Below are 20,059 nucleotides of genomic sequence, written 5' to 3' on the forward strand. Positions count from 1 at the left end.
GGTTTTGTTGTCATTGTTTTTTTTGGCTCCAAACATACCCACTGTATCAGTCAGGGTCTTGGCAGAAATAGATGACACACTCAAATTGGGTAATATGATGACAGTGTAATAAATGGCAAACAGTATTTACAAAGATGAGGGCAAGATTTGGGAAAACCATCAAGGAACAGTGCGAGTGCCTCTGAGGCTAACAACAACAAGGTGCTGGCACTAGCCCTAGGCATCAAGGGGTAAGGGAGGGAGTGGTTCCCAGATCACCAGAGAGTAGCTGTAAGACAGGGCTGCCAGGAAGGAGTCATGGCCTTTCTTTGGTGGAGGGGTGCAGCCAACCTATGGGCAGGTGGCAATGAGACAGCCAGGGGGACAGACAGCTCAATTTCATGCTCTTCCCATTCCAGTCTTGGGTCCCTAGGAGTAAAGTCAGAGCCTTTCACGTGGTTGGGGAGGAATTACGGAGATTGGGTATACTGGATGTCATCCATTTGTCCCACCCAGACCTATTCTCCATCTTGTCCTATGCTTAGGAAGGCTGATTCATATGGCCGGCATCCAGGCATTCTCCTGGGCTTTGGTTTCTGCTTGGGCTCCAATAATAGGAGGATATTATGGATTGAATTCTATTCCTCTCCTCTCCCTCAAATTCACATGTTAAAGTCTTTTTTTTTTTTTTTTGGCCGGGTATGGTGGCACACACTTGAAATCCCAGCTACTTGGGAGGCTGAGGCACAAGAATGACTTGAAACTGGGAGGCAGAGGTTGCAGTGAGCCAAGACCACACCACAAAAAAAGACAAAAGTCTTTTTTTTTTTTTTTTTTTTGAGACAGGGTCGTCACTCTGTTGCCCAGGCTGGAATGCAGTGGTGTGGTCACGGCTCACTGCAGCCTCAAACTCCTGGTCTCAAGCCATCCTCCCACCTCAGCCTCCCAAGTAGCTGGGACTACTGGAATTACAGGTGTGCACCACTAGCTTGGCTAATGTTTTCTGTATTTTCTTTTTGAAATGGAGTCTCGCTCTGTCACCCAGGCTGGAGTGCAGTGGCACGATCTCGGCCTACTGCAAGCTCCGCCTTTCGGGTTCACGCCATTCTCCTGCCTCAGCCTCCTGAGTAGCTGAGACTACAGGCGCCCGCCACCACGCCAGGCTAATTTTTTAATATATTTTTCGTAGGACGGGGTTTCACCATGTTAGCCAGGATGGTCTCCATCTCCTGACCCCGTGATCTGCCCTCCTCAGCTTCCCAAAGTGCTGGGATTACAGGCGTGAGCCACCACACAGGCCTGTTTTCTGTATTTTTTTTTCAGATACGTTCATATATATATATCACCTTTTCAAGGCTATTTCCATCCAGAATAACCTTGGTTTGCCAGGGCCAATAGAAAGAAGTCACAAAATCACCTTTAGTCAAATTTGTGTGTTTGCTTTCTTCTATAATTCCAATACCTCCACCATCGATGACTTGAGATAGCTGCCAAGGTGTTATTATATAATCAGTGCCAGTGTCTTCATTCATTCTACAACGAAGGCTGTCACTTCACACTTGGAAGGTTGCACAGCCGCCAGGCAGAGGCGCTCCTCACTTCCCAGATGATGGGCGGCCGGGCAGAGGCGCTCCTCACTTCCCAGACGGGGTGGTGGTCGGGCAGAGGCACTCCTCACTTCCCAGACGGGGCGGCCAGGCAGAGGGGCTCCTCACATCCCAGACGATGGGCGGCCAGGCAGAGACTCCTCACTTCCTAGATGGGGTGGCGGCCGGGCAGAGGCTGTAATCCTAGCACTTTGGGAGGCCAAAGCAGGCGGCTGGGAGGTGGAGGTTGTAGCGAGCCGAGACCACGTCACTACACTCCAGCCTGGGCAACATTGAGCACTGAGTGAGCGAGGCTCCGTCTGTAATCCGAGCACTTCGGGAGGCCGAGGTGGGCAGATCACTCGAGGTCAGGAGTTGGAGACCAGCCTGGCCAACACAGCGAAACCCCGCCTCCACCAAAAACACAAAAACCAGCCAGGCGTGGTGGTGTGCGCCTGCAATCCCAGGTACTCCGCAGGCCGAGGCAGGAGAATCACGGGAGCCCGAGGCAGGGAGGCTGCAGTGAGCCGAGATTACACCGCCGCACTCCAGCCTGGGTAACAGAGGGAGGCCATCCCTAAAGGGAAGGAAGGAGGGAAGGAGGGAGGGAAGGAAGGAAGGAGGGAAGGAAGGAGGGAAGGGAGGGAGGGAGGGAGGAAGGAAGGAAGGAAGGAAGGAAGGAAGGAAGGAAGGAAGGAAGGGCTCTGTATTTTTTTAGAGACAAGGTGATACTATGTTGCCCAGACTGGTCCCAAACTCATGGGCTCAAGCAATCCTCTGGCCTTGGCCTTCCAAAGTGCTGGGATTACAAGTGTAAGCCACCACACCCAGCCAGATGTTGAAGTCTTAACTCCCAGTACTTCAAATATGACCTTATTAGGAAATAGGGTCACTGCAGATATAATTAGTTAAGATGAGGTCAGGGCCCTAATTCAATATGATTGGTATTCTTATAAAGAGAGAAAATTGGACACATATACACAGAGAAAGAAAGCCAAGTGAAGATGAAGGCAGAGAACAGGGCGATTCTTCTATAAACCAAGGAATAACAAAGATTGCCGGCAAACCACCACCAGAAGCCAGGGGAGAGGCATGGAACAGATTCTTCCTCACAGTTCTCACACAACTCTCATGACACTTTGATCTGGAACTTCCAACCTCCAGAATTGTGAGACAACCAATTTCTGTCATTTAAGCCAGTTTGTGGTACATGTAAGCCAGTTTGTGGTACATTTAAGCCAGTTTGTGGTACTTTGTTACAGTAACTCTAGCAAACGAATATAGAGGATATCAGGGGATGGGCTACACAAGTGGCCTATACCTGCCAGCTTCCTGTTCTCCCTATTTCATTCTTTCTGCAACTCCTCCAAAATGGATCTCAAGCACCCACTTTCCTGATCCTGTTCTCTCCAAAGTCATCGGTGATTTGATTTTCAATGGCCAAATCTGACCCTTTCTGTCATCATTCCACTTGACTACATATATTAGAGTATCTCCCACTTCAAGATCCATGTCTGGATAATTTCCATTGCCTTCCTTCATTCATTTATTATTATTATTATTTTGAGACAAAGTCTCCCTCTGTCACCCAGGCTAGAGTGCAGTGGCGCGATCTCGCTCACTACAACCTCTGCCTCCCAGGTTCGAGCGATTCCCCTGCCTCAGCCTCCCGAGTAGCTGGGATTACAGGCATGCACCACCGCACCTGCTAATTTTGTACTTTTAGTAGAGACAGGGTTTCGCCACATTGGCCCAACTAGTCTTGAACTACTGACCTCAAGTGATCTGCCCGTCTCGACCTCCCAAAGTGCTGGTATTACAGGAGTGAACCACCACACCCGGCCCAAATCCTTTATTTTTAAATGAACAAATTCCCTGAGACTATACCCTTTATCCTTCTCTATAGCTACCACCAGAAGTTGCAAATTATTGCCATATTCCCCCTCTCAGATGTTTTATTTGGTCCTTCCCTACACAGAAACCCCACAGGTACCACAATGCTTAGCAGATGAAGTCCAAAGTCTTTAGCTTAACATTTAAGACCCTGACCAACTTGACATGAAACAACCTTTTCTATGTTTTCTGGGAACTCCCCACCTCTAACCTAAGCATATCCAATTCCTTATTTTCCAAGGTAACTGGAAATAGAGAATGCAAAGGCTTCAAGTCAAAGATAATAACATTATCTGTCAGCATCGGAGTGGACTTTAGGCTAATGATTGAAAATGATTTTTCCAGCCTCTTTCTGGGACAGTATAGCGTATTGTTAAGATTGCAGGGATTAGTCAGATAGTTTGAATCCTGGGCTCCCCTACCTATTATTGGCTGCATGCCTTTGGGCAAGTTTCTAATCTTTCTGACCCAGTTTCTTTTTTCTGTAAAGGGAAGATAGAGTATCTATCTGCCTTATGGGATTAAGGATTGAACTCGATAATGTATGTAAACTTTTTTTTTTTTTTTTCGAGACAGAGTCTCGCTCTGTTGCCCAGGCTGGAGTGCAGTGGCGCGATCTCGGCTCACTGCAAGCTCCGCCTCCCGGGTTCACGCCATTCTCCTGCCTCAGCCTCTCGAGTAGCTGGAACTACAGGCGCCCGCCACCACGCCCGGCTAATTTTTTGTATTTTTAGTAGAGACGGGGTTTCACCCTGTTAGCCAGGATGGTCTTGATCTTCTGACCTCGTGATCTGCCTGCCTCGGCCTCCCAAAGTGCTGGGATTACAAGCGTGAGCCACCGCGCCTGGCCTGTAAACTGTTTTAACACAGTAGTTAGATGGTCCATAAATGGTACCATTATTATTTTTATGATTGCTGCTCCACCTCTGAGCACATTCATACAATTCACTCAAGTCGTTATTAGAGCACTAGATTGAGTGGGAGTCAGACCTGGATTCCCACAAACTTCTTTGTATGACCTCGGGCGCATCCCTTCCCTGGGCCTCCGTTTCTCCATCTGTAAAATATGGATTTGTTGTCGGGGTGGGGAGGGTGCACCACGCACAGGTTAGACTAATGGATCTCTAAGGTCCTCACATCTTTAAAGCCCCAAGGGGGTAAGCCACAGTGCCTCCTGTAGGGTAGTCTAAGCTTATCTTCCAGATAGGCAGGTTTGAATACCGATCCTTTTTCTTGACCTTAAGGAATTCATTCACCTTTTTCAACCTCATTTCCCTGTTTGTAAAACAACATCAAACGAGACAAACACACGTTACTTCCTTTCTAGCAGGGTTCCCACCCGGCGCCAAGCAAAAGTGGAATGTACCCTAAGTAGCTCTGGCCTTCTTCCTGCTCCCAAGCTTCCCAATTCCGTCCCCTGCCCCGCTGCCGCCCGCGGCTCTCCTTCCCCTTCTAGGAACGGCTCAAGCGCCTTGGGCACTCCATCGGGTTCTGCACCGAGTTCTGCATCATAAATACAACCCTCGTGTAGGATTTAAATGTGAACTTCTGCAGGTTCTCGGACCCTGAAGCACCCGGGGCCAGACATTCCGAGCTCGCGGCGGTAGAGGGGACGCAGAAGGGCGAACCGAGACGACTCGAGGACGCTGAGGCAGCGCAGGCCCCACCCGGCCCCACCCGGCCCCACCCGGCCCCACCCGGCCCCACCAGGCCCCGACCGGCTTTCCAGCGATAGTCCTCTGGCGCCGGCTCCCAGCCTCTCTCACACCCTTCAAATCGCGCTCCGCGGCTAGACTCTCGTGATAGCTGAGACTTGCCCCGGAAGGCCCGCCCCCTGCGCCGGAGAGGCCAATGGGCGAGGGCAACGGTTGCGACGGTTGGATTTTGAAGGAGCCAATAGGCGCTCGGAGCGGAGAGTTTAAGAGGCGTAAGCCAGGCGTGTTAAAGCCGGTCGGAACTGCTCCGGAGGGCACGGTGAGAGGCGGCGGGGCTGAGCCGAGGTGGGGCCGAGCCGAGGTGGGGCCGTGGCCGGGGGAAGGGGGTGCTAGGCCGGAAGGGGCTGCAGCCGAGGGTGGCCCTGATTGCGTGGCCGGCCAGGAGCGAAGGGGTCGCATGCTGTCCCCTGAGCACCGTCGCCTCCTTTCCTCCAGGGCTCCGTAGGCACCAACTGCAAGGACCCCTCCCCCTGCGGGCGCTCCCATGGCACAGTTCGCGTTCGAGAGTGACCTGCACTCGCTGCTTCAGCTGGATGCACCCATCCCCAATGCACCCCCTGCGCGCTGGCAGCGCAAAGCCAAGGAAGCCGCAGGCCCGGCCCCCTCACCCATGCGGGCTGCCAACCGATCCCACAGCGCCGGCAGGACTCCGGGCCGAACTCCTGGTCAGTGAGGTGCCAAAGGGACTGAGTGAGAGCAGCCTTCATACTTTCTCCCCGGGGAGCCTGGTCAGACTGTCTTCTCTTTCTCCGCCCCAGGCAAATCCAGTTCCAAGGTTCAGACCACTCCTAGCAAACCTGGCGGTGACCGCTATATCCCCCATCGCAGTGCTGCCCAGATGGAGGTGGCCAGCTTCCTCCTGAGCAAGGAGAACCAGCCCGAAAACAGCCAGACGCCCACCAAGAAGGTATGTGTCCCAGAGGGGCTTAAGGCACGGGACCTGACTGTTCTTTGGATAATACCATCTTGCCTCTCCACTACCCTTTATGCCAGGAACATCAGAAAGCCTGGGCTTTGAACCTGAACGGTTTTGATGTAGAGGAAGCCAAGATCCTTCGGCTCAGTGGAAAACCACAAAATGCGCCAGAGGGTAAGACCCGAAGTTCCTGGTTCCTAGAGGGAGGTGTCAGTTCATCTCCAGGGCTGAGCACAGATATCTGTCTGCTCTTCCTATCTAAAATTGAGGGCAAGGGAGGTGTTGATTTTCCCAGCGTCTAGACTCACTCCGTTGCCACAGGTTACCAGAACAGACTGAAAGTACTCTACAGCCAAAAGGCCACTCCTGGCTCCAGTCGGAAGACCTGCCGTTACATTCCTTCCCTGCCAGACCGTATCCTGGATGCGCCTGAAATCCGAAATGACTATTGTAAGTGCATCCTTATCCTCGCCTCATGGATGGAGAAAGAGGGCCTGGGACCACACAAACAAGGAAGCTCATGCTCTTCTCTCCGCCTCTGACAGACCTGAACCTTGTGGATTGGAGCTCTGGGAATGTACTGGCCGTGGCACTGGACAACAGTGTTTACCTGTGGAGCGCAAGCTCTGGTGACATCCTGCAGCTTTTGCAAATGGAGCAGCCTGGGGAATATGTATCCTCTGTGGCCTGGATCAAAGAGGGCAACTACTTGGCTGTGGGCACCAGCAGTGCTGAGGTGCAGGTGAGACGTGTCCTGTGCTGTCATTCTCACCAGTCCCAATGGGCTTGCACAGCTGGAGGATATTAATGCCAAGTCCCAATCTCTGATCCTAGTGGGCTTCTCTCTCTAGCTATGGGATGTGCAGCAGCAGAAACGGCTTCGAAATATGACCAGTCACTCTGCCCGAGTGGGCTCCCTAAGCTGGAACAGCTATATCCTGTCCAGGTCAGTGGTTTTTGTTGGTCTATGGTAGTCTGATATTTGCCCACCCTACCCTTGACTGTACATCCCTGAACTGAACCAGCTCTGGCTTGCTTGCATTTGGTGCTGCCACAGAACCTGATTCCCTTCTTTCCTCCTCCAGTGGTTCACGTTCTGGCCACATCCACCACCATGATGTTCGGGTAGCAGAACACCATGTGGCCACACTGAGTGGCCACAGCCAGGAAGTGTGTGGGCTGCGCTGGGCCCCAGATGGACGACATTTGGCCAGTGGTGGCAATGATAACTTGGTCAATGTGTGGCCTAGTGCTCCTGGAGAGGGTGGCTGGGTTCCTCTGCAGACATTCACCCAGCATCAAGGGGCTGTCAAGGTGAGTAGGGTTGGGCTGAAGCCTCTGCAGACCCTCACCTATAACCTGGGGACTGTTAAGGGGAGAAGGGATGGTAGGATTGGACTGGGTTAATCTGTGACCCCTAGAGCTCCTTGTCTAGCTCTAGTACCTGCTGACCCCACCTTTATTCCATCTAGGCCGTAGCATGGTGTCCCTGGCAGTCCAATGTACTGGCAACAGGAGGGGGCACCAGTGATCGACACATTCGCATCTGGAACGTGTGCTCTGGGGCCTGTCTGAGTGCCGTGGATGCCCATTCCCAGGTAATCTTTTGCCTGTTCCTGCCTCTCCCACATGCATTCTTACTGGGCAACTACATTCACTCCAATGGCTTCACCAACTCTATGCTCTGGTGATTCCCAAACTTCTAACTCAGCTCTCACTCATGAGCTTCATTTCCAACAGTCTGTGGCTATCTCCAGTCCTGTGTCCTATAGGCACCACCACCTTGATCTGTCCCAAATTAACCTTGTCACTTCCCCTTGCCTCCCTGAAATGTGTTCCTTCCTGTCTCACATTGCTTTGGAATGGCAGAACCTGCCCAGAAATCTGAAAAACCTCCTAGAATTTTTCATCCTCCTCACCAGGATCTATCAGTTTTATCTCAAAATATCATTGACATCTGTCCCCTCCCCTCAACCTCATCCTTCCAAGTGGGGGCCCACTACAATGGCTTCCTCATTGGTGTCAAGCATTCTTTGTTATCTCCTGCAATGCATCCTCCATGCTGTGGTCTGTTATACTGTACTGTCCTTAAACCTGTGATGGCTTCCCATCACTTATGGCATATAATCCAAATCCATTAGAAAGATACTTGAGGCTGTCTCCTTCCACTCCCCCCACATTCAGCCTTCACTGTAGATATGGACTCTAGAGCCAGATGGCCCAAGTTAAAATTCTGGCTCTGCCATCTACTAAACTTGAATGTGACCTTTGGCAACCTATTGAACTTCCTTCTGATTGATTCCTTATCTATACAATGGATAATGCAGATGCTCCCTGATTTAAGTCCCAGTAAACCACTGTAAAATTAAAAAATGGTTATGTCAGGGAGTGTCTTTAATTTGCCTCTCAAGGAACTTTTGTATGGACCGTGATCATTCAACTCTGAGTCTGGAGCATGTGGCAGGGTGCCTAACATTAGAATGGGCTCAGTTCTGATTTAAGTAGCCTTGGCTATGTGTCATGCCCATACCAGCTCCTCTCCACAGGTGTGCTCCATCCTCTGGTCTCCCCACTACAAGGAGCTCATCTCAGGCCATGGCTTTGCACAGAACCAGCTAGTTATTTGGAAGTACCCAACCATGGCCAAGGTGGCTGAACTCAAAGGTAAGTGGCTAGGTGAAAAGCTGGGCATAAAAGGCCACATAATATATGACTGAAATGTCCAGAATAGGCAAATCCAGAGGAAAAAAAACATTAATGGTTGCCAGGGGCTGAGGAGAGATGGTAATGGGAAGTGTTGAAAATGTCTTAGTTTTATCAGTTGTACAATTTTGTGAATATACTAAAAACCACTAAACTGTACACTTTAAAAGGATGCATTTTATGGCGTGTGAATTATATCTCAGTAACACCATTGAAAAAAAGGGAGGAGGCCAGGAGTGGTGGCTCAGGCCTCTAATCCCAGCACTTTGGGAGGCCGAGGGCAGATCATGAGGTCAGGAGATAGAGACAATCCTGGCTAACACAGTGAAACCCTGTCTCTACTAAAAAATACAAAAAATTAGCCAGGCGTGGTGGCGAGTGCCTGTAGTCCCAGCTACTCGGGAGGCTGAGGCAGGAAAATGGTGTGAACCCGGGAGGCGGAGCTTGCAGTGAGCCGAGATCGTGCCACTGCACTCCAGCCTGGGTGACAGAGCAAGTCTCAAAAAACAAAAAGGCCGGTGGCCCAGTGCCTCCTTTATGGGAGGGCTATGGCCGCATCGGCATTCGTATGTACTGTTCTCATTTGCTCAAGGTCACACATCCCGGGTCCTGAGTCTGACCATGAGCCCAGATGGGGCCACAGTGGCATCCGCAGCAGCAGATGAGACCCTGAGGCTATGGCGCTGTTTTGAGTTGGACCCTGCGCGGCGGCGGGAGCGGGAGAAGGCCAGTGCAGCCAAAAGCAGCCTCATCCACCAAGGCATCCGCTGAAGACCAACCCATCACCTCAGTTGTTTTTTATTTTTCTAATAAAGTCATGTCTCCCTTCATGTTTTCTTTTTTTTAATCTGTTTCAGCTAATGCCTTTCTTCTTTCATGACCCGTGTCCCAGCAGCCTTCCTAGGGGCTCTACTCTACTGGGATCAGAGAGCTAGATATGTCCTGTGGGAGCCTGGACCATCCATCCCTTTTGTTTGTGGACAGGGCTAAGCATGTTGTGTTCCCCCACCTCCTCCATTCACATATGTATACACACAGCCTCTGTGGTTTCCTGTCACTTTTAATTAAGACACAAGTGAGTAAGCAGCCTCCACAGGCTGTATTCCCAGGCCCCCGCCCACCCTGACCTTTGGCCCAGAAGCTACTGCTTCAGTGTGTGGGGTGGAGAAGTGAGACTGGGTCCACAGTGACATTATTGCTGACCTCTTCTGTGTGAGGGAAAAGGCCACGAGACCCTTGTGGGGCCAGCCCTGAGTGCTCCTCTCCCAAGTTTAAGGCAGGGAGGGGGAAATAACTGTACAGCCCTTTTAGCCCCCAGCTCTGGAGTGGCAAACAGCAATGAGGCCACATCCCTGGAGCTGCCCGGGGGAAGTGGGTGAGGAACCAAAGCCATGGTCCCTGTAGAGCAGCTGTGGGGAGGGGAGGGCCAGTCCCCTGCTCAGTCCTGACCACATAAGCCTTGGTCACACGTGTAGGTGGAGAGGGCACTGACGGACGCTGCCCAAGGTGCAGTCCTGAGGCACTTAGGTGGGCGCCTATCTAGGCCATGCTTCTCAGTTGGCCTTGACCTTGGCAATACCTGGAGCTCCATTTTGCTGAAGTGCACGGGGCAGCCGCTTGCCCTTGGTATAAGAGTGATACCAGAAGTTGGAGAACAGCACGAAGAAGATGGTGCCATACATCCAGATGAGGTGAATAATGACTGGGTACTGGTAGTTACAGCTGGACATAAAGTAGTACTGGGAGATGTGCAGTGAGACCAGGACAAACTGGATCTAGGATAGAGAAAGACCAGGGTCAGAGGGAATAGTGAGAGGACTAGAGGGAAAGAGAGGGTAGAGAAAGAGACAAACGTTGAGTAGGGAGAGATGGGGTCAAAGGTGAGACAGACTGGATAAAGGCAGGATCCAGGCTAGGAATGTGGGGGGATGGTTATAGGTAAGTCAGGCCAAGCCCCTCACCAGCTGAATGGCTGTCATGTGCTTTTTCCACCAAAGGTAGGGTTGTGCCACAGGGCCAAAGGCAGACAATCCATAGTACAGGTACATTATGACATGCACAGAAGAGTTTATCATGGCATGGAAAGAGCCCATTCCTCCTGTGAGTGGACAATAAGACAAGGTCAGCAGAGTCTAGCCTCTGGTGCCCACCCTTTCCCATAGTGGCCTTCACCACTCACCCGGGGCAATCTTTACCCCCCACCACCAGCTCCAGGGAAGCACAGAGTGATGGAAGACATGTAGGAAGGTCACCTGCCCGTCTTTCTTTCGGAGAATAAAGATCACCTGAGAGAAGAGTGAGGGAAGGGAATTCAGAACCTGGGCTTCTCCACCTCATTCTTCCCCCAAGTTCTCACATCTCATATAACTACTCACTGTGTCCATCAGCTCAATGAACTTGGAGAAGAGGAAGAGCCAGGCCACCCGAACCATCTGCAAGAAGTTGGGATAGCCTTAGCACCTCATACACTATTCTAAGAGCCTCCCTAAACTGGGCCTTGAGCACAGGCCCCAAACTGGTCCTATCTACCAGGTTGCTTATGACCTAGCCCCAGCCTCTACTTACCCTAAGTGCCTCAGGGCTGTTGGAATAGTCCACAGGGTCACAGCGCCAGGTATAGGTGCTCAGCCAGCCCGACATCAGGAACTAGGAAGGGATGTGGATTAGACCTCCCTTCCCAGCCATCCCTCCCCTTTGCTAGCTGAGGACATGGATCTGAACCTCTCTGGAAAGAAGAAATGCCATGCTCTGGCTCTACGGCCTGCTCCTTATCCTGCTGACAGAAATCAAAGCCCGGCATCCCAGGGGCCCACCTCATAGACAATGTAGAGGGAGAGTGCCACCAGTGAGAAGTTGTAGACAATCATGAAGCCACGGAGCTGGAAGGGCTTCCGATTAGCCATGATGCGAGGCCCAAGTGAGAGAACGAAGTACACGTAGGTCAGGAGGATGGAGGTCATTAGCAAGGGGGACCCCATCAGAGGGTAGCCCTGGATCCGGGGATCTATGAATAAGGGTCAAAGGAATCAGGAAGAGTCACAGGATTCGAAGGGTCTTCATTCGAAGGGTCTACAGACATGAGGTCAGGTCACAGGGTCAAGGGGTTCATAGGAACCCTCCATTAGAAGACAGCCCTAGATCCAGGGATCCTGGGAAAGAAGGGAGGAAAGGGCTGGTGGATAGCATCTTACCTCCGTGCTTCATCATCTCTTGGTACAAGTTCACAACAGCCTCCATCCTGGCTAAGGACTCTGGGGAGGTACAGAGGGCGGATGTCAGACAGAGCCCACTGCACACCCCCATCCCACAGAGATAAGACACAGAACCAGACAAGACAACTCCCAATGCCTCATTGCAGAAAGGACAGAACAGTGAAAGGAAGGAATTACTGGGAACTAGGGGGAGGAGGCAGTTTGGTTGAGGCATCTGCTCCCCACACATCCTGCCTGCCTGGGAAGAGCTGTTCCACCTTTCCTCTCCACACCTTACTCTCCTCTCCTCTCCACAGTTTTACTTCCTGGCCTCCCTTCCCCTCTTCCTCCACAAGATAACTCTCAATTCCAGGTCTCTTACTGGAGAGTCTTACCTTCTCACCAACAGGGAGCTCTTGAATTCCGTCTCCCTTCCTCACCCGAGTCCCTCACCTCCCCAGCTCTGGGTCTTTCTTCTCTCTAGGGATTTTCCCCTTCAATCTCTCCTCTCCTGCCCTCTCCTCTTCCCATCCCTCTGGACCCTTCCTGGAACTCTCTTCTCCCCAGGGTCCCTCCTGTCCCTGCCAGGACTCTCACCTCCCTGGGCCCGTCTGTCCCTCCAGAACCTTATCCTGGGATTCCTCCTTGCCTGTGCTGGGACACTTATCTCCCTACGTTTCTCCTCTGCCTTCCCCGGGGCTCTCACCTCCAGCCTCTCCTCTCCAGCGCTCTCCTCTCTCCTCTGGCAGAGCCCTTCCTCTCCTGGAGCCTGGCTCTTTCAGACTCCTGCCCCGGCGGCTCCACCTGTCTGACTAGATCTGGCAGCAGCCCCGCCCTCTGCCCGCCCCCGCTGTACTGTGCAGGGGGTGGAGGGTGGGTCTGGGCCACAGGTCAGTGCCTGGGGGAGCAGGACCCACCAGGATTGGGAAAGCCAAGTAAAGCCCCAGACTCACCACCCATCCACCCACGTGGGACCAGCCTGGTGACCTAAGGTCCTAGATTCTGAGCCAGAAACCTCCTCCGACCCCAGCCCCAGCCCCAGCCCTCTCCCAAAGCACTGCTGAAAATCCACACCCAGCATCCTCTCCTAAGCCGGCCATAACTGCTCAGTTTGTCCTACTTCAGAATGGGTACAATCACTCTTCCCTTCCTGGGAAGGGCAGGGAAGCCAGTGGCATGTGAAGGGGTTGGGGAGTGGGGCAGGTCGCAGGAATCTTCCCCTCTCTCAGGGAGGGGCCCCGTTGGGCTAGGCCCCCTCCCCCTCAGGGCCTGAAGGAATGTCGGGGGAAGGCTCCCAGGGACACAAAAGCCTCTGGCCAGACCCAGGAGAGCATGGTACTGACAGTCCCTGAGGGACAAGGCATTCTTGGAGCAGAGCAGGGCCCAGGACAGCAGGTGCCCCAGACTCCCTGCTTCCAGAGAAGCACCTGTGCAGGTGCCAAGTGAAGAGGCGCATCTCTGACACCTCCCCGCCCCGCACACCCCTCACCTCCAGGAGGCCCGGCTTCTTTAGGCCCACGGTGGTCAGGCCCCAAGCCTGCGGTCCACACCCACCTCTCACCCAGCTCTCCACCCCCAACGGCGAAGGCACCACGCCGAGGGCTGGTACACACGTCTCCTGCCTGACACACCACGCAACACCTCCGTGGGCTGACACGCATGGCTCCCGGCCCTCACGCAGCTCGGCCACCGCCCAGGTACACGCACGGGCTCACCCGCGGGGCCACTCACACACGTGTGCGCGCTGCCTGGCCACGCTCGGATCCCCTCCTTACTTGCTCCCCCACCATCGGGCTTGCTGGCCGCCCATCGCCGGCAGGGCCCAGGCCGAGGCGAGGGCGCCAACACCGGTTCCTCCCCGACACATGGGAGCCAGCCAGCCTGTTATCTCTCAACCACCAGCCCCCAAGATCAACCCACACACCCAGCAGGCCAGGAGGGACCAAGGCTCCTGGGAGGACCTCTCCCCAAGCTGCAGGAAAATCTGGGTGTGTCCCTCGTCGGGGAACTCAGCCCGTCCCTTCCTTCCTTTAAGATGGATGGAAGGGAAAAGGAGCCTGGCAAAGTTAGGGTAGCGGGGGGAGGGAGGGGAGAGGAGGAGGGAGACGGGTAAATGCAGGGGTGGTGGAGGAAAGCCCGGGTGTAGGCAAATGGGGGCCAGAGACGGGGGTGTGGGGGAGGGAGGGTGCTGGCGAGGCCCGGCCCCAGGGAGCTGGGACCTCCCACCCACTGGCCCCGGGAACAGCCTCGCCCACAGCCTGGGCAGGGCAGGGCAGGGCAGGGCTGGGCCGGGCTGGGCCGGGCTGGCCAGGCAGGGGGCGCCGGCACGTGGAGAGCCCGTGGAAGGTCCAGACTCACCCGTAGGGGCCAGGCGGGCAACGGCGGAGCGCTCGGAGGGAGCAGGGCCAGAGAGAAGTCCCCGGGGCCAGCCTGCCTGCCTGCCACTTCCTCATCTGCTGGGCCGACTTTCTGTCACCAGAGGGGGAGGGGCGGGCCGCGCGGGGGGCGCCCGCTGATTGGGCGGCCGGCGGGGCCGGAGGCCGGCAGCGCAGGCTCGGCCGGGGCGGGGGCAGGGGCGGGCCGCCGGGTCCCAGCAGGAAGCGCCGCGGCCCGGGCTCCCCACCCCTTCCCTCGCCGCCCGGGCCCGCCCTGGCCAGTTGCAGCGGCCTGGCCACTCGGGAGCACGCCGTCTCTTCCCGACGTGCAGCCCGGGGCCCGGCCCTGTCCCCGGGTGACTGCTCCCCGGCAGGACTGCACATCTGTGGCGGCAGGCCCAGCTCAGGGCTCGGGGGAGGGTTCGGCCGGCTGCCCTCAAAGAGCTCCCTCTCCTGCAGGGTGAGCGCAGAGCGGCGGGCGAGACCACACTGCGTGTGCTGAGGGCGCACTGCTCTTAGCGGGAGGGAAGCCTCACGAGCCTGTACACTTGGAGGAGCCCCAAGCGTTAGGATCTGCTGCGAGGGCTGCCTGGAATGGAGGTGGGAGGATACAAGTGGCCCGGGGCAAGCATAGTGAATCACTGGCTAAACTGGCCTTCGAGGTAGTGAAAGGAAAAAAGGGAAATGAAGCTGACTGTGGCTGAATGTAGTAGGTCTTGAAGGCCAAATGGGGCGATCTGATTTTTATTCTAGAAGTAGAGGAGAAACAGTAAAGATTTTTTAGGAGACTATTATCAGGCTTGTATCATTAGTTCATCAGACGTTTATGGACCACCCACCGTCCCTGCACTCACGGGGCTTGCAGTCTATCTGGCTGAATCACTTTGGCAGCCAGTGGGAGGAGGGAACACAAAGGAGACCAGGTGAGAAAGCCAGCCTGACCAAAGAAGATGTGGCAACTGATTGGATCGGAGGAGGCGGACAATGTCGAGCTTTCCTCCAGACGGCTGGACTGGCTCTCTATATATTTATTTATCTATTCTACACCCCCAGCCACCACCTCCACACTCACTAACTGGACTCAACTAGTGGGGGCAAAGGACGGACTAGATTTTAGTGAAATGGAATTTCTACCTCCAGCGGCCCCTGGAACAGGAGCACACAACGATCTAATAACTGCTTGTAGGATTGGATGGTGTAAGTGCGGACAGAATTAGGGAATCTGGGCTACTCTGGGCACACTGCTTATGGGGCAGCCCTGCTCCGCAAGGAAAATAAACACATTTTTTAAAAAAAGGCCGGGCGCGGTGGCTCACGCCTGTAATCCCAGCACTTTGGGAGGCTGAGGCGGGCAGATCACGAGGTCAGGATATGGAGACCATCCTGGCTAACACGGTGAAACCCCGTCTCTACTAAAAATACAAAAAATTAGCCCGGCGTGGTGGCGGGCGTCTGTAGTCCCAGCTACTCGGGAGGCTGAGGCAGAATGGCGTGAACCCGGGAGGCAGAGCTTGCAGTGAGCCGAGATCGCACCACTGCACTCCAGCCTGGGTGACAGAGCAAGACTCTGTCTCAAAAAAAAAAAAAAAAGGTCGGGCACGGTGGCTCACGCCTGTAATCCCAGCACTTTGGGAGGCCGAGGCGGGCAGATCACCTGAGGTCAGGAGTTTGAGACCAGCCTGGCCAACATGGCGAAACCCCGTCTCTACTGAAAATACAAAAATTAGCCAGGCATGGTGGCGCATGCCTGTAATCCTAGCTACTCGGGAGGCTGAGGCAGAAGAATTGCTTGAACCTGGGAGGCGGAGGTTGCAGTAAGCCGAGATGGAGCCACTGCACTTCCAGCCTGGCATCAGGGCAAGACTCCACCTCAAAAAAAAAAAAAAGAGGGAATTCGGAGACCAGCCTGGGCAACACGGTGAAACCCCATCTCTACTAAAATACAAAAAAAAAAAAAAAAAAATTAGCCGGGCACGGCAGCGTGCGCCTCTTGTCCCAGCTACTTGGGAGGCTGAGGCAGGAGAATTGCTTGAACCTGGGAGGCAGAGGGTGCAGTAAGCCGAGATCATGCCACTGCACTCCAGCCTGGGCAACAGAGTGAGACTCGTCTCCAGAAAAAAAAAAAAAGATGTTCATAAATGGTAGGATAGGCTGGGGATGGTGGCTCACACCTGTAATCCCAGCACTTTGTAAGGCTGAGGCAGGCAGATCACTTGAGCTCACAAGTTCCAGCCTGGGCAACATCGTGAGACCCCGGCTCTACAAAAAATACAAAAAATTAGCCGGGCATGGTGATGCATGCCTATAGTCCCAGCTACTCTGGAGGCTGCTGAGGTGGGAGGATGACTTGAGCCCAGGAAGTGGAGGTTGCAGTAAGCCAAGATCACGCCACTGCACTCCAGTCTGAATGATAGAAACCTTGTCTCTAAATAAATAAATAAATGACTCCACAAATGGTGGGATATAGCTATGTGAAAGTTTAGTCCTAGAGTTTAGATAAGAGGTCTGAGCCAAAGTACAGATATGACCCAGCCTATTAGTACCCATCCTTGAAAGGAAATGGCAGAAGAATTCACTATTTAAAAGGCTCCAACACTAAGGTCCTAACTGATCTGGTCCCTGCCTTGTCCTCTCATTCTACCTGTGACACTCTCCTGGGCCCCACCTGGTGCTTTAACCATTCCCTGAGGATGTCAGCATCTTTCATACCCCCCTCAACCCTCAAACCTTGCCCCCTGGCTCAGCACAAGGAACAGTCAAGTCTCCTAGGCAGTAAATCACTCCCTCCTCTTGCTCCCACAATTGTAATTATCTGCTTATCTGCATTGCAAAACTATAAGCTCCTCTCAGCATGGGCCATGTTTTGTCATCTCTGTATCTCCAACATCTGGCCCGTTATCTGGTACTCAGTTGGCCCTCTACCTTTGTTGAATCAATGTTAGTGTGAATGGGATGACGTGGGAAAGAAAGAGAGGCCAAGGGAACCAGAGTCAAGTGGAGAGGACAATAAGAATTAGAAAGCCTTTCCATTTCCCTTGGGAACAGTATCACTGAGTCCATAAATATTTATTGAAAGCCTGTGTTCCAGGTATACTCTAATGACTTCGGGTTCACACCTGACTCCAAAGCCATGAGTTTAAATGTTCCAATTAGTACCTGTGTGACCTTATGTAAGTTGCTGAACCTCTATAAAATTGGAGCAATAAGAGTACCTATCTCATAGGATTGCTGTAAAGACTGAAGGAGATAACATATGTAAAGTGCTTAGCACTGTTTCTGTCTCAATATTTAATGGACAAGGTGGGAAAGTGCCCAAAATATCAGGAAGGTACACACTTATATGTAGATTCATGAGCATTCTTTTAATAACACTTCCTAAACAGTTACTGTGTGCAAACCACTGTTGTGAGAGCACTATTGAGAGATTTTGGATTAAATGTCCATCGTAAGAGTGCACTAGAGACAAAGCGGACTATTATAGATGATGAAACTGTCCCAGAGGCCAAACACAGTAGTGATAGGAAACTTCAACTGTGTTTTTATTTACCTGGACCACGTTGGTAAATGACCATGGCAGGCCCTCAATGAATGCTGACAGACTACGTGAATGAACATGCTCAAAGACAGTTGTTCAGCTCTTGTCCCAGGTTCTATCATACCCCTCTCCCCCTTCCTGAGTTTCTTTTGTTCAGTTTGGCAAACAGTGAATGGATGTTTGCCAAATATTTGTGGATGCTCAAATATCTGATATAGACCACTTAGCCCCAAATCCTACCAAATGGCATCTTCATGGCCCTGGGGTTCCTGCAAAACACTCAGTCTGATGGAAAAGACAGACATATAGATGAGCAATTATATATGTGGTGAGTGTTCCCACAGAGATAAACCCAGAGGGTTATGAAAGCACTGGGGTGCAGGGGCACCTTAACTCAGTGTGGAGGCTAATTCTTAAAGGTGACGCAAAAATGACACTTAATTGAGCATTAAAGGTCACTTTCTAGGCCGCGTGAGGTGGCTCACGCCTGTAATCTCGGCACTTTAGGAGGCCAAGGTGGGTGGATCACCTGAGGTCAGGAGTTCGAGACCAGACTGGCCAACATGGTGAAACCCTGTCTCTACTAAAAAATACACAAAAATTAGCCAGGCCTGGTGGCAGGCGCCTGAAATTCCAGCTACTAGGGAGGCTGAGGCAGGAGAACCACTTAAGGCAGGAGGCGGAGGTTGCAGTGAGCTGAGGTTGTGCCACTGCACTCCAGCCTGGGCGACAAGAGTGAGACTCCATCTCAAAAAAAAAAAGAAAAAAGAAAAAAAAAGGACACTTTCTAGAAAGCAGGGAAAGGCATTCTAAGCGGAGCGAAGCATGTATGTGAAGGCATAGAAGCAAGAGATGTGGCGGGTTTGGGAACGCTAAGTAGTTTGGTATGACTCCATTTCAGAGGGCATATGGGAGGGCAAGAAAGGTAGGCATGAGTCAGTTTATGAAGAGCCTTGTATGCCACAGTAAGAAGACTGGATTTTATTCTGTTTATGTTTTTCAGCCCTGGCTGCAACTAGAATCAACTGGGGAGCTTTTAAAATATCAGTGCCTGGCTCTCACCTCCACATTGATGCTAGATGGTCGTTCTTAATGGGAAGAGGCCGAAGCATGTTTATATGCTGTGTGGAGAGAGACAATGGGATCCAGCATACACATGAAGAGAGTAGCCTCTGGCTAAGGAGAACGGAAATAAGTAAGTTCGTCAGTGGAATGGGAGGAATTGAGGGAGTTTTGTCTAAAGGAGTCTATTTTTTCCTTCAGTCAGATGTTAGGTATTTGTTGAACATGAGGGATGGGTAGGTGATGGGATAAAGAATTGTAGGGAAGTGGTACAGTCTGGAGTAACTGATGATGGAATGCTGGGAAAGCTTGGTGAACAGAGTGGAAGGCCCCGCTGGGTGGGAGACCATAAGGAGTGTACCAGTTTAGGAGGCTGTGATGTTTTCCAGCGGAGCTAAGTGAGTGGGAGTCAGGAGAGCAGAAATAGGACCATTTGGGATCTGCCGGGAAGCGAGATGGAAGCCCTTCCTTGGGAAGAGGGTTCAGTGAAGGCTGAGTAGATGAAACTAAACCAAGGGTACATTGATGAACTGGATAAACTGAAGAGGTCAAGGAACTCATAGGTTTGATAAGGATGAAGGCCAGGTGTAGTGGGGAAAGAAAACCCAGTCCAACAACTGAAATTCCATCCCTTTCATGGAGACTTCCTGACTAATAGGAAATGAGGTGGCGACTTCCTCCGGGTCCCACCCTGTCTGACTCACTCCTCACTTACTGCTCTTCAAAGGGCCCGTCTCCATCCTCTTTCTCAAGAAGATAAACCATGGATGTTGTTTCTCCAAAAGTTCAGCCTGAAAACCACTATCTGTATGAACTCAATTCCCATGATTTTTTGAGGCTTTATATGTTTCAGCACAAATATTAAATGGAGGTAGGATAGAGAAGCAGAAATGGCAATGAGGAAAAAAATGGAAAAGGTATGCCTGCATGTTCATGAGTGAGTGAGCGGAAGAGTGGAGGGAAAAGACAATAAGAGACGGGGTATCAGCTATGAATAGGAACTGAAGGTCCAGATTGAGGGGCAACAGAACTGGCAGGTGGAGATGGAAGCAGCCTCCTGGGGGCTGTGTCAAGCTTCTCCATTCTCCAACCTGTAAAGGACAA

At 52.5% G+C, this 20,059-nt stretch overlaps 2 protein-coding genes across 5 annotated transcripts; one reads left to right on the plus strand and one right to left on the minus strand.

The window, feature by feature from the left end:
- Positions 1-5,142: 5,142 nt before the first annotated feature.
- Positions 5,143-9,622, plus strand: CDC20 (cell division cycle 20). Of its 2 annotated transcripts, XM_032160553.2 has the most exons (11): positions 5,146-5,432; positions 5,609-5,838; positions 5,932-6,080; positions 6,167-6,263; positions 6,411-6,539; positions 6,635-6,831; positions 6,941-7,035; positions 7,175-7,403; positions 7,562-7,687; positions 8,636-8,753; positions 9,385-9,622. In XM_032160553.2, the coding sequence occupies exons 2-11, from the start codon at positions 5,658-5,660 to the stop codon at positions 9,561-9,563; spliced, it is 1,500 nt and encodes a 499-aa protein (XP_032016444.1). In that variant the 5' UTR covers positions 5,146-5,432; positions 5,609-5,657; the 3' UTR covers positions 9,564-9,622. The 2 variants fall into 2 exon arrangements, with proteins under 2 accessions (XP_058298822.1, XP_032016444.1); XM_058442839.1 differs by lacking the exon at positions 8,636-8,753 and having other exon boundaries at positions 5,143-5,432.
- Positions 9,623-9,840: 218 nt separating this feature from the next.
- Positions 9,841-14,442, minus strand: ELOVL1 (ELOVL fatty acid elongase 1). Of its 3 annotated transcripts, none has more exons than XM_032160588.2 (8): positions 14,342-14,442; positions 11,984-12,043; positions 11,606-11,796; positions 11,358-11,438; positions 11,168-11,224; positions 10,972-11,077; positions 10,754-10,890; positions 9,841-10,567 (listed from the first exon to the last, which is right to left on the minus strand). In XM_032160588.2, exons 2-8 carry the CDS (start codon positions 12,027-12,029, stop codon positions 10,346-10,348), a joined length of 840 nt encoding a protein of 279 aa, XP_032016479.1. In that variant the 5' UTR covers positions 12,030-12,043; positions 14,342-14,442; the 3' UTR covers positions 9,841-10,345. The 3 variants fall into 3 exon arrangements, with proteins under 3 accessions (XP_032016479.1, XP_032016481.1, XP_032016482.1); XM_032160590.2 differs by lacking the exon at positions 14,342-14,442 and adding an exon at positions 13,908-13,965; XM_032160591.2 differs by lacking the exon at positions 14,342-14,442 and adding an exon at positions 12,690-12,997.
- Between the last annotated feature and the right edge of the window lie 5,617 nt (positions 14,443-20,059).

Source organism: Hylobates moloch, unplaced genomic scaffold (assembly GCF_009828535.3).
Source record: "Hylobates moloch isolate HMO894 unplaced genomic scaffold, HMol_V3 SCAFFOLD_8, whole genome shotgun sequence".
In the NCBI taxonomy this organism is placed as follows: domain Eukaryota; kingdom Metazoa; phylum Chordata; class Mammalia; order Primates; family Hylobatidae; genus Hylobates; species Hylobates moloch.